Here is a 13894-nt window from a genome sequence, read left to right as displayed (position 1 = left end):
CACACTGGCAGCAGTGTCCACATCAAGGTAAAAGACCTCTGTCAGACCTACATCAAGGCCTACAATGCTGCCAGCTGCTTGGGGGCACAGCCTGTCCACTGTTCCCACTACCAGGAGCTGCACAGGCTCCTGGGGCTGAGGGAGGCGTACACCCTGGAGCATATTGTGGACACCACCACTCCCCCTCACTGTGGACAGAGAGAACGAGGTGGGCCCCTCTGGCACTATGAGCTCCCCACGCAGGAATTGGCTGACTGAGGCTGAGAGAGATGACGAGGGCTCCAGCAATGGGACTCTCACCATCACCCTCCTCTCTGGGACACCCAGCCAAGCCTCCTCCAGCCGGGTCTCACCCGAGCCCCAGGAAATCACAGTCAGTACATAGGGGATGAGCAGCATGTCACTAGGGATGGGGACAGGGCCCACCCAGAACAGCCCCGCAGCCCACACACCTGGGGATAGGGAAGGGGGAGGGAGCATCGGCTGACCCTCACCGAGTGGGAACCCCTGGGCACCTGGGATTCCACAGGGCCGTCAGACAGCATGGGACCAGGGTGGGAGCCAGTGGAGCGGGGGTCCTGGACCCTCTGGGGTTGGGACACAGCACTTATGGGCCATCCCCCTGCCCCTCCTCCTGTCTCCACAGGTCCATCATCGGGAAGGTGCCACAACCCACCAGAGCAGGCTGCAGGTGCAGGGGCTGGGTGGCCACCCCATCACCCAAGTCTGCATCCCCTTGTGGCTGCAGCAGGGCCTCCCACAGACAGCACTGAAGGGAGGAGGAGGTGGCCCCCGACTGGGCAGTTGTGCTGGAGATGACTGGGGTGCTCCAGGACTGGCTGAGGATGGAGCGGGATGTGTGGGTGTGGCTGGCTGGCAGCCTGGATGCTGTGGCCCAGGCCTTGGCTGCTCACCTCATCCAACTGCCTGCCGCCTTGCCAGCGCGGCCCACAGCTTCTCCTCCCCCACAGCTGCCCCCCCCCACAGCTGCCCCTCCCATGTCTGGCCCATCCCCTGCAGCTGCCCACCTCCTGGCAGACCTGTCACTGCCCACCTGACTGGAGCTGGCTCGGTGGCTGCTGGCAGAGGTGGGAACACCTGTCTCAGCCCTATTGGCACCCCCCTCACACCCTGAGGAGGCCAGGCCGGTGGCACCACCACCCCATCCCTACCTCCTGTGGTCCCAGCCCCATCACAGTCCAAAAGGGGAACCTGGACCCAGGGCTGTAGGGGCAGCCATAGCTGACAGGGATCCCAGCCGCCCAGGCCCTGGGCAACAGAGCCTTTCATATGTTGTTCTCTTCAGTTTTGCACAATGAGTTTATTTCCCCAATAGTAAAGGTTGATGTTCCCACCCTAAACCTGTGTCCCTGGTGCTTGGTGGGAGAGTGGTGAGGTTGGGGAGTGTGAGAGGAGGGGGAGTGGGGGGGCATGGTGCAGTGTGTGGCTAGGGGGGTCAGGGCAGGCTCTGAATGAAGACCTGGCACTGGGCCTCCCAGACCCTGACCCCATTACTCTGTGCCTAGTGGCACGGGGCAGTGGGTGGCTTCTCATACCCAGTCCCCAGGTCCATGGCCCAACCCTGGTTAAAGGGCTCCTGCCTGGCCTTTACGAGGTTGGGGAGGGCACAACAGGTGGCAATCACCATGGGAACATTTGGGAGGCTGACATCCCGGCTGCTGAGAAGGCAGCTAAACCTCCCCATCAGCCTCCCAAATGCCCACTCAGTTGTGACCCTGGCATGGCTGAGGTGACCATTGAAAGGGATATCGCCCCTGAGCATCGAGAGTGAGACTGACATTTTGAAGGAGGAAGTAGAAAGAGCAGTGAAATGACTAAAGAACAACAAGAGCCCTGGAAATGATAAGATCACAGGAAAGATGATTAACTATGGTGGAGAAAGCATGATTCAGGAAATACACCGCCTATGTAATATAGCATGGAAAGAAGGGAAGATACCTAAGGAATGGACAAGATCCGTGCTAGTGACAATAGACAAGAAAGGAAGAGCACTGCCAAACCCAGAAGGGGGAGAGCCATGTGAGAGAGCAACAGCACAGTGCCTTGGCCAGGCTAGTCTTGGCCACCACAGGGTTTGTCATGATGGTGGAATGTCCGAGGAAATAGCAGATGGCCATGAAGCCATGACCATAAAGATCCCAGAATCCAACCTTGTGAAGCAGTGAATGAAGTATATCTGGGTGAGGCAGGCATTGAAATCGATCTCCCTGGAACTGATCCAGAAGATCGTCAGCATTATGGGCAGGGTGGCTGTGCACAGGACAAGGTCAGTGACAGCCAGAATACAGAGGGTCCATGGGTTCATGGAGGTTCATCTACTTCTTCACTATACACAGGATGATGAAATTCCCAAAGACAGCTTAAGCATATACGGTGCAGAAGGGGATGGAGCTCCAGCCATAGACTTCCTCCAGACCAGGAATGTCCAGCAGGATAAAGGTTCAGGGGTTGGTGAAGTTGGTTGTGTTGGATTCTGACAGGGAGTGGAGAAGAAGTTTTTCACCTCTGAGGCATAACAGAGTCTCTTGCACTTGCTGTATGTTCTCCTGATTTCCTTTATGTCCCGATTGGGTAGGATGAAGGCTGCAGTACAAATGCCTGGATGGACAGACAATGTACAGGTACAGCTTGAGGCTGTTCTCATTGGTGAAACAATTTCATCCATTGGTTGATAGGAGACAATACACACAGGTACTCTATTTAGATTTCTTTTAGCCTTGTGACTTAATAGGGGGAAAATCACACAAAAAATGACATGTATCTTCCTTAGGGAATATGTATAATTATTCAAAAAAATGTCTGATGGTTCTCACTAAATAATAAAAAGTAAATGTTCTCAGAAAGCTGTTGTCAATGGGCAACTGTCTAGGTCTAGTGAGAATCTGCAGGGAACCCTTGTAGGCCAAACACTATTCAATATTTTCTGAATGATCAAGAATCAAAGAGAAAAATCACTGCCAATAGAATGTATGGGTGATGTGAAGACTGGCAGAATGATAAAATAAAGAGACCAGGGCAGGCGCACTGATTCGTGAACTGAGCCCAATGAAGCAAAATGTTATAACGCAGTCAAGTGCAACACGGAATAAAGGCCTGACCCACAGACTTGAGCACTGTAATATGGAATGAAGGAAATCTGAAAAGGATAAGGGTTATGGCAGGAAAGTATCTCATTATGAGCTCCCAGTGCAATGCTGTAGCCCAAAGGCTGATGGGATCCTTGGATGCATAAAGAGCCACATTTCAATAGGAATGGTGAAAAATTGGAGATGGTTTGGAAAAAAAGATACAAAAATGGCTGGAGTCTGGAGAGAATGCCAGACAGAATCTAAAGGAGAAAGTTGAGCAAAACCCAGTGGATGCAAGCAGAAGCCGGCCAAATTCTGGCTGGAAATAAGGGACAAATGTGAATCACAGAGGGTGTTTAATCATTGGAACATGCTGCCAAAGAAAGTGAAGGCTTCTCCAACTCCCCATGTCTGTGAATCCACAATGGATACTTATCTGAGAGATCTCCTTGAGGGTTTGTCTACACTTGAAATACAAGAGTGGTGTTGTTGTTGTGGAGATTCAGTATAGACTCTGCCTACACAGATGGAAAGAGTTCTTCAGTCTCCATAAGCACACCACCTCCTCAGCAGTCAGTCTCTCGATCAACGGTGGGGTTGTATTGTTCCCCTTATGTGTTTCACACTGGGCATTCATTCACACTGCAGACTCTAGACAGGGTGTGATTTATTCCTTTGTCTTTTAAGTAAGGCATATTCAGTGCTAGGTTGTGCCAGTGGAGTCAGTGCATGCCAGTCATGCCAGGTGAGTGTACCATGTTGCTTGGATCTGGTCAGGCCTCAGCTGGCGTACTGTGTCCTTGTAGGTTACTCTGTATAGAAAGGCAGTGGAGAAACTAGAAACAATCTCAGATTGAAAGATAAAGATGCTCCAAGTGATGGAATGAAAACCACATGAGGAAGCAAAAGAACCAGATGGGCTTAGGTGGGAAAGGGGAGGTTAAGAGGAGATATTATAGGGATCTTCAAACATTTGAACAGCTGCCATAAGGAAGACAGAGGCAAGTTGTTCCCACTTGCTTCAGGGTGCAGGAGAAGAGTGAATGGCCTCCAATCCCAAAAGAGCAGATTTCGACGAACTCTTGTGGAATCTGAATTAGTTACGCCCTAAACTTTGGCTGAGTCTTCATGCCTGTCTGGAGGCCTGAAACGGGGTGGCCATAAGGTAAGGAGAATGTGATTGTTGGGCCATGGACTGCCAAGCAGGCAAGTCTCTATCTTTTGCTGGCAGCTGTGTAACTGATAAGGAAGTATCTCTTCTTTGCTCTGAAAACCTGGGGCTGCCCAGTTACTGCAGAGGACGTGCTTTTCTCTCATCTTCACATCCTTGCTTTCCGAATTTGGTAATCGCACCCTTATTTGGCACTGAGAGATCTGTGCTGTACGAAGACTATAAAACCTTGAAACATTTTTGCTGAAGTGGGCCTCTCCTGACTGCACAGTCTGCCCGGGTCAGATAGTGAAGGATCCTCCCAGCAGCTGTTTGTCTTTTAATAAAGGTGCCTCTGGCAAATCGGGCATAACGACACGAGGACTCTCTTTTCATCCACAGTCTCAAGACAAACATTCTTTATTTCTTTATTAAGTACTCTCAGCACTAGTGGAGTCAAGCAATATGAAAGAAGATATAAAAAGGGACAGCTCTTTACTCTTCCGACAACACAATGGAAAGTACCACAGGAAAAACATGAACTGGGGGCAGGGAAAGAGTTGGTCCCAGGCAAGAAAGAAGGAAGCCTGACTGAAAACACTAACTTGCTTTTGCTGGCTAACTGGGAGAGATGCTGCATCATTCAAATCCAAACTGTTACGTTATGCTCAGATTGCAGTTTTGTTTAATTTCTTCAGGTCATGTACTTTGATCTGTGAGCTATTATATATCATCAATTCAAAGTTCCCTTTCTCTGGCTAACCAGTCTATTATATTAGTATATGTTACCTAACACACTGTAGCTACGTCTACAAGTGAAGCCTACATCGAAGTAGCTTATTTCGATGAATAACGTCTACACGTCCTCCAGGGCTGGCAACGTCGACGTTCAACATCGACGTTGCTCAGCACCACATCGAAATAGGCGCTGCGAGGGAACGTCTACACGCCAAAGTAGCACACATCGAAATAAGGGTGCCAGGCACAGCTGCAGACAGGATCACAGGGCAGACTCGACAGAAAGCCACTCCCTAAAAGGGCCCCTCCCAGACACAGTTGCACTAAACAACACAAGATCCACAGAGCAGACAACTGGTTGCAGACCCTGTGCATGCAGCACAGAACCCCACCTGCAGCTGCAGCAGCAGCAGCCAGAAGCCCTGGGCTAAGGGCTGCTGCACATGGTGACCATAAAGCCCCGCAGGGGCTGGACAGAGAGCGTCTCTCAACCCCTCAGCTGATGGCCACCATGGCGGACCCCGCTATTTCGATGTTGCGGGACGTGGATCAGCTACACGTGCCCTATTTTGACGTTCAACTTCAAAGTAGGGCACTATTCCCATCCCCTAATGGGGTTAGCGGCTTCAACGTCACACCACCTAACGTCGATGTTAACATCGAAATAGCGCCCAACACGTGTAGCCGTGACGGGTGCTATTTTGAAGTTAGTGCCTCTACTTCGAAGTAGCGTGCGCGTGTAGACACGGCTTGTGTGTTGTATGAATTGCAAAAGGTATATATCTCAGCTCATGAACAAGAGTTGGTGTATGTCCACTTTCCTTTGCTGATGTTGGCCACTGGGTAAGAAATTCACACATACTGGGCCTTCACTGAGAAAGGAGAGTGAGTACAACTCTGGGGTTATAGGCTGGGTATTTTGCCTGTACACTCTCTATTGTGGGTCCTTCTACTGACTGGCTATGAACAGAGCTGGGGGGTGGTCCCTGCTTTTGGATGAGGATCTGAGGCAAGTTTGGACATCTTTGCAGCTTGACATGGCTTTCTGCAAGAGGGAGCTTCGACTGGTGAGACGCAGAGATCAGCTATACCCCAGTTCTAGATGACACACTGGAGGGACCTATCAAAGAGATGATCCACAGAGTGGCAGAGGAGGAGATGAGGAAGCAAGAGAAAAGAAAACATGGAAAAAGCATCAGAGAAATGCCTGGGGCTGCAAAGGAAGATGTGGAGCAGGGGTTGGGCATTCACGGAAGAGGCAGTGGAGAGGGGAAAGTCCTTCACTAGCCACTTAAAATTAAAAGGCTGACAGCACTATGAGTTAATGAGCTTCACAGAGATAATGCACAAAGAAAAACCCTACGTACACAGACAGCTCAGTTCTGTCTGTGAAGCACAGAACCAGGGCAAATCTTCTATGTCCCTTTCTGAGGAAGAAGCCGGAGCAGCCGGTCCCGTATATGTTTGGTCCTGACCCCATAGATGATGGGATTTAACATGGGGGGCACCAGCAGGTAAACGTTAGCCATGAGGACGTAGACATACAGGGGTATAGTGAAGCCAAAACGGGGTGTGAGGGAGGCAAAGACAGTTGGAACATAAAATGTTAGGATGACACAGATGTGGGAAGTGCAGGTCCCAAAGGTCTTGAGCCGAGCTTCCTTTGTGGGGAGTCGGAAGATATCCCTGAGGATCTGTATATAGGACATAGCAATTAATAACAAATCCAGGGTAGTTACAAAGATAACATCAAAGAGGCCATAGTAACTACTGATGCGGATGTCAGCGCAGGCCAGTCTCACCACATCCATGTGTTCACATTGTGTGTAGGGAATGATGTTGGTTCTGCAATATGGCCAATGCCTCGCCAGGAATGGGTAGGGCAATTCGAGGATGCCACCGCGCAGCACCACAGCCAGGCCAATCTTGGCCACCATATGGTTATTCAGGATGGTGGAATGTCTCAGGGGATGGCAGATGGCCACGTAGCGATCAAAACCCATGGCTACGAAGATTCCAGACTCGATCACTGAGAAGGAATGAATGAAGTACAGCTGGGTGAGGCAGGCGTTGAAACCAATCTCCCTGGAATTGAACCAGAAGATGCTGAGCATTTTGGGAATGGTAGATGTAGACAGGACCAGGTCAGTGATGGCCAACATGCAGAGGAAATAGTACATGGGCTCATGGAGGCTCGGTTCCATCTTCACGGTGAACAAGATGGTGAAGTTCCCCAAGAGAGTAATTGTGTACATGGCGCAGAAGGGGATGGAGATCCAGATGTGGGCTGCCTCCAGACCAGGAATGCCCAGAAGGATGAAGTGGGATGGATTGGAGAAGTAGGTTGTGTTAGAATCTGACATGGAAAAGGGAAGAAGGTGTCCAAATATGATGCAGAATGATGTTTCCCAACAGTACCATCAGCTCCCCGGTCTTCCTGTGTTTGCCCAGGGTTTAGGGCAATGCTCACAGTACAAATGCCTGAAAGAAAAAATAATGTTAATATATAAGAACATACGAACATAAGAGCGGCCATACTGGGTGAGACCAAAGGTCCGTCTAGCCCAGTATCCTGTCTGCTGACTGTAGCCAATGCCAGGTGCCCCAGAGGAGGTGAACCGAAGACAATGATCAAGCCATTTGTCTCCTGCCATCCATCTCCCGCCTTCGACAAAAGGCTAGGCACCATACCTTACCCCTTGCTAATAGCCATCTATGGACCTAACCTCCAAATATTTATCGAGCTCTGTTTTTAACTGTGTTAGAGTCCTGGCCTTCACAGAGTCCTCTGGTAAGGAGTTCCACAGATTGACTGTGCGCTGTGTGAAGAAAAACTTTATTTTGTTAGTTTTGAACCTGCTACCCATTAATTGCATTTGGTGTCCTCTAGTTCTTATATTATGGGAACAAGTAAATAACTTTTCTGTATTCACTTTCTCCACGCCATTCATTATTTTACATACCTCTATCATGTCACCCCTCAGACTCCTCTTTTCGAGACTGAAAAGTCCCAGTCTCTCTAGCCTCTCCTCATATGGGACCCATTCCAAACCCTTAATCATTTGCCCTTTTCTGAAACTTTTCTAACTCCAATATATATTTTCTGAGGTGAGGAGACCACATCTACATGCAGTAGTCAAGATGTGGGCGTACCATAGTTTTATAAAGGGGAAGTAAAATATTCTTTGTCTTATTTTCTCTCTCTTTTTTAATTATTCCTAACATCTTATTTGCTTCACTGACTGCCGCTGCACACTGCGTGGATGTTTTCAGAGAACTATCCACTATAATTCCAAGATCCCTTTTCTGATCTGTTGTAGCTAAATTTGCTCCCATCATATTGTATGTATAATTGGGGTTATTTTGCCCAATGTGCATTACCTTACACTTACCCACATTAAATTTCATTTGCCATTTTACTGCCCAATCACTCAGTTTGCTGAGATTTTTTTGAAGTTCTTCACAGTCTGCTTTGGTTTTGACTATCCTGAACAGTTTGGTGTCATCTGCAAACTTTGCCATCTCACTGCTTACCCTTTTCTCTAGCTCATTGACGAATAAGTTGAACAAGATTGGTCCCAGGACTGACCCTTGGGGAACTCCATGAGCTACCCCCTTCCATTGTGAAAATTTACCATTTATTCCTACCCTTTGTTTCCTGTCTTTTAACCAGCTATCAATCCATGAAAGGATCTTTCCTCCCATCCCATGACCACCTAATTTACATAAGAGCCTTTGGTGGGGGACCGTGTCAAAGGCTTTCTTTAAATATACTATGTCTACTGGATCCCCCCTCCCCTCATGCTTGTTAACCCCTTCAAAGAACTCTAATACATTAGTAAGACACGACTTCCCTTTACAGAAACCATGTTGACTTTTGTTCAACAAATCATGTTCTACGTGTCTGACAATTTTATTCTTTGCTATTGTTTCTACCGATTTGCCCGGTATTGTTGTTAGACTTACCGGCCTGTAATTGCTAGGGTCTCCTTTAGAGCCCTTTTTAAATATTGGTGTTATATTAGCTGTCTTCCAATCATTGGGTACCAAAGCTGATTTAAAGGATAGGTTACAAACCACCATTAATAGTTCCGCAATTTCACATTTGAGTTCTATCAGAACCCATAGAATCACAGAATCATAGGGCTGGAAGAAACCTCAGGAGGTCATCTAGTCCAGCCCCCCGCTTCAAGCAGGATCAACCTCTACTAAGTCATCCCAGCCATGACCTTGTCCAGCAGGGACTTAAAAACCTCAAGGGATGGAGAATCCACCACCTCTCTAGGCAACGCATTCCAATGCTTCACCACCCGCCTGGTGAAGAAGTTTTTCCTAATATCTAACCTACATCTCTCCCTCTTCAACTTCAGACCATTACTCCTTGTTCTGCCATCTGACACCACTGATAACAATTTCTCACCCTCTTCTTTAGAGCTGCCCTTCAGGAAGTTGAAGGCTGCTATTAAATCACCTCTAAGTCTTCTCTTCTGTAAACTAAACAAGCCCAAATCCCTCAGCCTATCCTCATAGCTCTTGTGCTCCAGACCCTTAATCATTTTTGTTGCCCTTTGCTGAACCCGCTCTAGCAAATCCACATCCTTTTTATACCGGGGGTCCTAAAACTGGACACAATATTCCAGATGTGGCCTCTCCAGTGCCAAATAAAGTGGAATAACTACTTCCCTAGATCTGCTCGAAATGCTCCTCCTTATGCACCCCAGTATGCTGTTCGCTTTTTTGGCTACAAGGGCACACTGTGTACTCGTATCCAGCCTGTCATCCACCAGGACCCATAGGTCCATTTCCATTGTACTGCTGCTGAGCCAGTTGGTCCCCAGCCTGTAACAATGTTTGGGATTCTTCCGTCCCATGTGCAGGACTCTACACTTCTCCTTACTGAACCGCATCAGATTTGTTTTGGCCCAGTCCTCCAATTTATCCAGGTCCCTCTGAATTCTCTCTCTACCCTCCAATGTATCTACCTCTCCCCCTAGTTTTGTGTCATCTACAAACTTGCTGAGGGTGCAACCCAGTCTCTCATCCAGGTCATTAATAAAGATGTTGAATAACACCGGCCCCAGAACCGAGCCTTGCAGCACTCCACTTGAAACAGACCGTCATCTACATATTGAGCCATTGCCCACTACCCGTTGGGCCCAACCATCAAGCCAGCTTTCTATCCATCTTATAGTCCAAGGATCCAATCTATATTTCTTTAACTTATGGACAAGAATGTTGTGGGAGACTGTATCAAAAGCCTTGCTGAAGTCAAGGTATATCACATCCACTGACTTCCTCATGTCCACAGAGCTTGTTACGTTGTCATAGAAGCTGATCAGATTGGTCAGGCAGGACTTGCCCTGGTGAATCCATGTTGGCTACTTTTGATCACTTTTGCCTCTTCCAAGTGCTTCAAAATAGATTCCTTGTGGATTCCCTCCATTCTTTTCCCAGGGATTGAGGTAAGGCTGATGGGTCTATAGTTCCCTGGATTGTCCTCCTTTCCTTTTTTAAAAATGGGCCTTCTTCCAGTCATCCAGTATCTCCCCCGATCTCCAAGAGTCTTCAAGGGTAATGGCCAAAGGTTCAGCAATGACCTCTGCCAATTCCCTCAGTACCCTGGGTGCATTAAATCCAGACCCATGGACTTGTGCACATCTAGTTTTTCTAGATAGCTCAGAACTTGTTCCTTCCCCACAGATGGCTTCCCTCCACCTTCCCGTACTGCATAATCTAGGACCATCATGTGGAAGTTGACTTTGTCTGTGAAGACTGAGGCAGAAAAAGCATTGAGTACTTCAGCTTTTCCTGCATCATCTGTCACTAGGTTACCTCCCTCATCCAGTAATGGCCCCACACCTTCTCTGATAACCTGTTTATTGTTCACATGCCTGTAGAAACCCTTCTTGTTACTCTTCATATCCCTTCCCACCTGCAGTTCCAATTGTGCTTTCGCTTTCCTGATTACTGCCCGGCATTCTCCAGCCATATGTTTATACCCCTCCTTAGTCAACTGTCCTCGTTTCCATTTCTTGTATGCATCCTTTTTGAATTTAAGCTGACTAAGGATTTCCCTGTTAAGCCAAGCTGGTTGCCTACCATGTTTGCATTTCTTACTACGCAGCAGGATTGTTTGTTACTGTGCCTTCAGTAAGACTTCTTTAAAATACTTCCAGTTCTCTTCAACTCTTTTCCGCTTCATCTTCATTTCCCAAGGGATCCTGCTCCTCCGGTCTCTTAGGGAGTCGAAGTCTGCTCTTCTGAAATCAAGGGTCTGTATGTTATTACTCACCCTTCTTCCTTTCGTCCGGATCCTGAAATCTACGATCACATGGTCGCTGCAGCCCAAGTTCCCCCCCACTTTTATTTCTTCTACTAGTTCTTCCCTCTTTGTGAGCAACAGGTCAAGTTGTGCATGGCCCCTGGTTGGTTCCTTCAGCGCTTGTACCAAGAAGTTAACCCCAATAGTTTCCAAAAACTTCATGGATTGTCTGCGTGCTGCTGTATTGGTCTCCCAACAAATGTCTGGATGATTAACGTCTCCCATGAGAACCAGGGCCTGTGATCTGGAAGCTTCACTAAGCTGCCTGAAGGAAGCCTCATCTATCTCTTCTCCCTGATCTGGCGGCCTATAACAGACACCAATTACAACATCACCTCTGTTACCTCCACCTATAAGCTTAACCCAAAGCCACTCAACTGGATTTTCTCCTTCCTCATACTGGAGCTCTGAGCAATCACACTGCTCCCTCACATAGAGCGCAACTCCTCCTCCTTTTCTCCCCTGTCTGTCCTTCCGAAACAATGACCGTGACCGTGCTCCAGTTATGCGAATCGTCCCACCAAGTCTCTGTTATTCCAACCACCTCATACTTGTGTGACTGTGCCAGGGCCTCTAATTCTTCCTGTTTGTTCCCCAGGCTTCTGGCATTAGTGTACAAGCATCTTAGAGAAGGGGCCAATTGGCCTGCTTTCTCCTCTTCACCCAGGAAACCCACCTGATTGTTCCCTCCTCTTTCCCCACTTACCTCTGGGCTTGTGTCACCTTCCCCCGACAAACCTAGTTTAAAGCCCTCATCTCTAGGTTTGCAAGGCTGCCCGCAAAGATGCTCTTTCCTCTTTTAGTGTGGTGGATCCTGTCTCTTCTCAGAAATCCCTGTTCATGAAACAGAATCCCATGGTCAAAGACAGTCCTGTAATAGTTACCTCTTGGACCAGATCCTGTGTTCCACTCAGTACTAAATCAAGAATTGCCTCTCCCCTTGTGGGTTCTTGTACCAGCTGCTCCAAGAAGCAGTCATTTAAGGCATCGAGGAAATTTCTCTCTGAATCCCTTCCTGAGGTGACATGTACTATGAAACACTGCATACACAGAAGGAAGCTTTTCTCATGGTGAAGCTGATAGGTCACTCTTCACAAACTCAGAAATGACATTTTCATTATTTAGAGAAATGGATTGGGAACATGAGTCCCTACTACTGACATTTGCACATTTACAGTCATACCTTTGTCAATAATTTCCACACCTCATGGTGCTGCAAATCTCAAAAGGCACCATCAGGAAACACATCTCAGGGAAAACGCCATCAGTGATACAGCACCTCAGAAACACCAACTCGTTCACAGCAGTGGCTGAAAGAAAGACCATGTTTGGATGCCAAGGAATGGGGTGGAGAATTATCATCTCTAGATGGGCCCGGTTTTGGTCACTCAGTCTCTGCAAAGGGTGTAGATGATAGTTAGGGGAGTTCTGAGACACACTGTGAGAATGGGGAAGGCTGCCATGTACGGGCTGGCTGAAAAGTCTGGGATTGTTTAGTACAGAGAAGAAATGACAATGAGCTCACATGACAGAGAAGAGGAAAATAAAGGCAGGAACTGACAGCATTCCAGCATATAGAGACTTTTTTTAAAAATCCAGTTTGGTGGCAAAGATCAGGCAGCAAATGTGTGTGGGGATGAGGAGTATGAGGGAACCAGTATATTACACATGAGGAAGAGGGAAAATAGACAGTAAGCAATAGAAATCAGAAGTTGTGAAAATTGATAAGGAATGTTAAGGACTTCTGTGAAAATTCATTCTTGACAAGGCAAAGGCTCACACACAGGAGTGCAGAACCATATATTAGATTCCACTTATCATAGCTTAAAGCAACACAAGGGTTTGGTTGTCCCTGGAAGACAGGATGTTCCGACAATGGCTTTACTTCTCATAAAAACACACAGGAAAGAGCCAATTATCGAGGCAAGTACAGTCCTCGAAACTGACCTAATTGAAAAAAATAGGGTGAACATGGAATAGAATTGCCTGTCAATAACCTTAAAGAAAAGAAATAAAACTGAAAAATTTGCACTAGTGCCATGTTTTGACACAGAAAGTCAACACTTAAGTTTTGAAATCTAGAAAAATAACAAGAAGTCTTGTGGCACTTTATACACTGACAGATATTTTGGAGCATAAGTTTTCGTGGGCAAAGACCCGCTTCATCAGATGCATGAGTGGGGGTGGGGTGGTTTCAGAGGGGTATTTAAAGAGTGGGGTCCCAGGAAGAGGCAGGGCCAGAGCTGATAACGTCTATTCAGCAAGGTGGAAATGGCCCAGTATCAATTGCACTTATCAAAAGAGGCAAAAACAAGTCAGATCAGACAGGGGGATGTGAGCCTTTGTCAGAGTCTAATGAGGAGATATTAGCACCCAGAGCAGAGAAACTGCCTTTGTAAGCTGCGAGCCACTCCCAGTCTCTGTTAATCCTTGGTTAATGGAAACAAATTTGCAAATAAATTGCAGCTCAGAGATTTTGCTCTCTCCATTTGATTTTTAAAATGTTTTTGTTTGAGAACCATCGCTCTTAAATCTGCCACTGTGTGTCCAGAGAGATTGAAGTGTTTCCCCACAGACTTCTGTACATTACCGTTC

The 13894-nt window shown here is 47.5% G+C and overlaps 1 protein-coding gene across 1 annotated transcript; it reads right to left on the bottom strand.

Annotated features, from left to right (window-relative positions):
* Positions 1-6392: 6392 nt before the first annotated feature.
* LOC142001755 (olfactory receptor 52R1-like) lies at positions 6393-7340 on the bottom strand. The gene has a single exon (XM_074977297.1). It carries the CDS (start codon positions 7338-7340, stop codon positions 6393-6395), a length of 948 nt encoding a protein of 315 aa, XP_074833398.1.
* Between the last annotated feature and the right edge of the window lie 6554 nt (positions 7341-13894).

Source organism: Carettochelys insculpta, chromosome 1 (assembly GCF_033958435.1).
Source record: "Carettochelys insculpta isolate YL-2023 chromosome 1, ASM3395843v1, whole genome shotgun sequence".
NCBI lineage: Eukaryota > Metazoa > Chordata > Testudines > Carettochelyidae > Carettochelys > Carettochelys insculpta.
The sequence above is the reverse complement of the archived record's forward strand: the minus strand, read 5'-3'. Positions and strand labels throughout refer to the sequence as shown.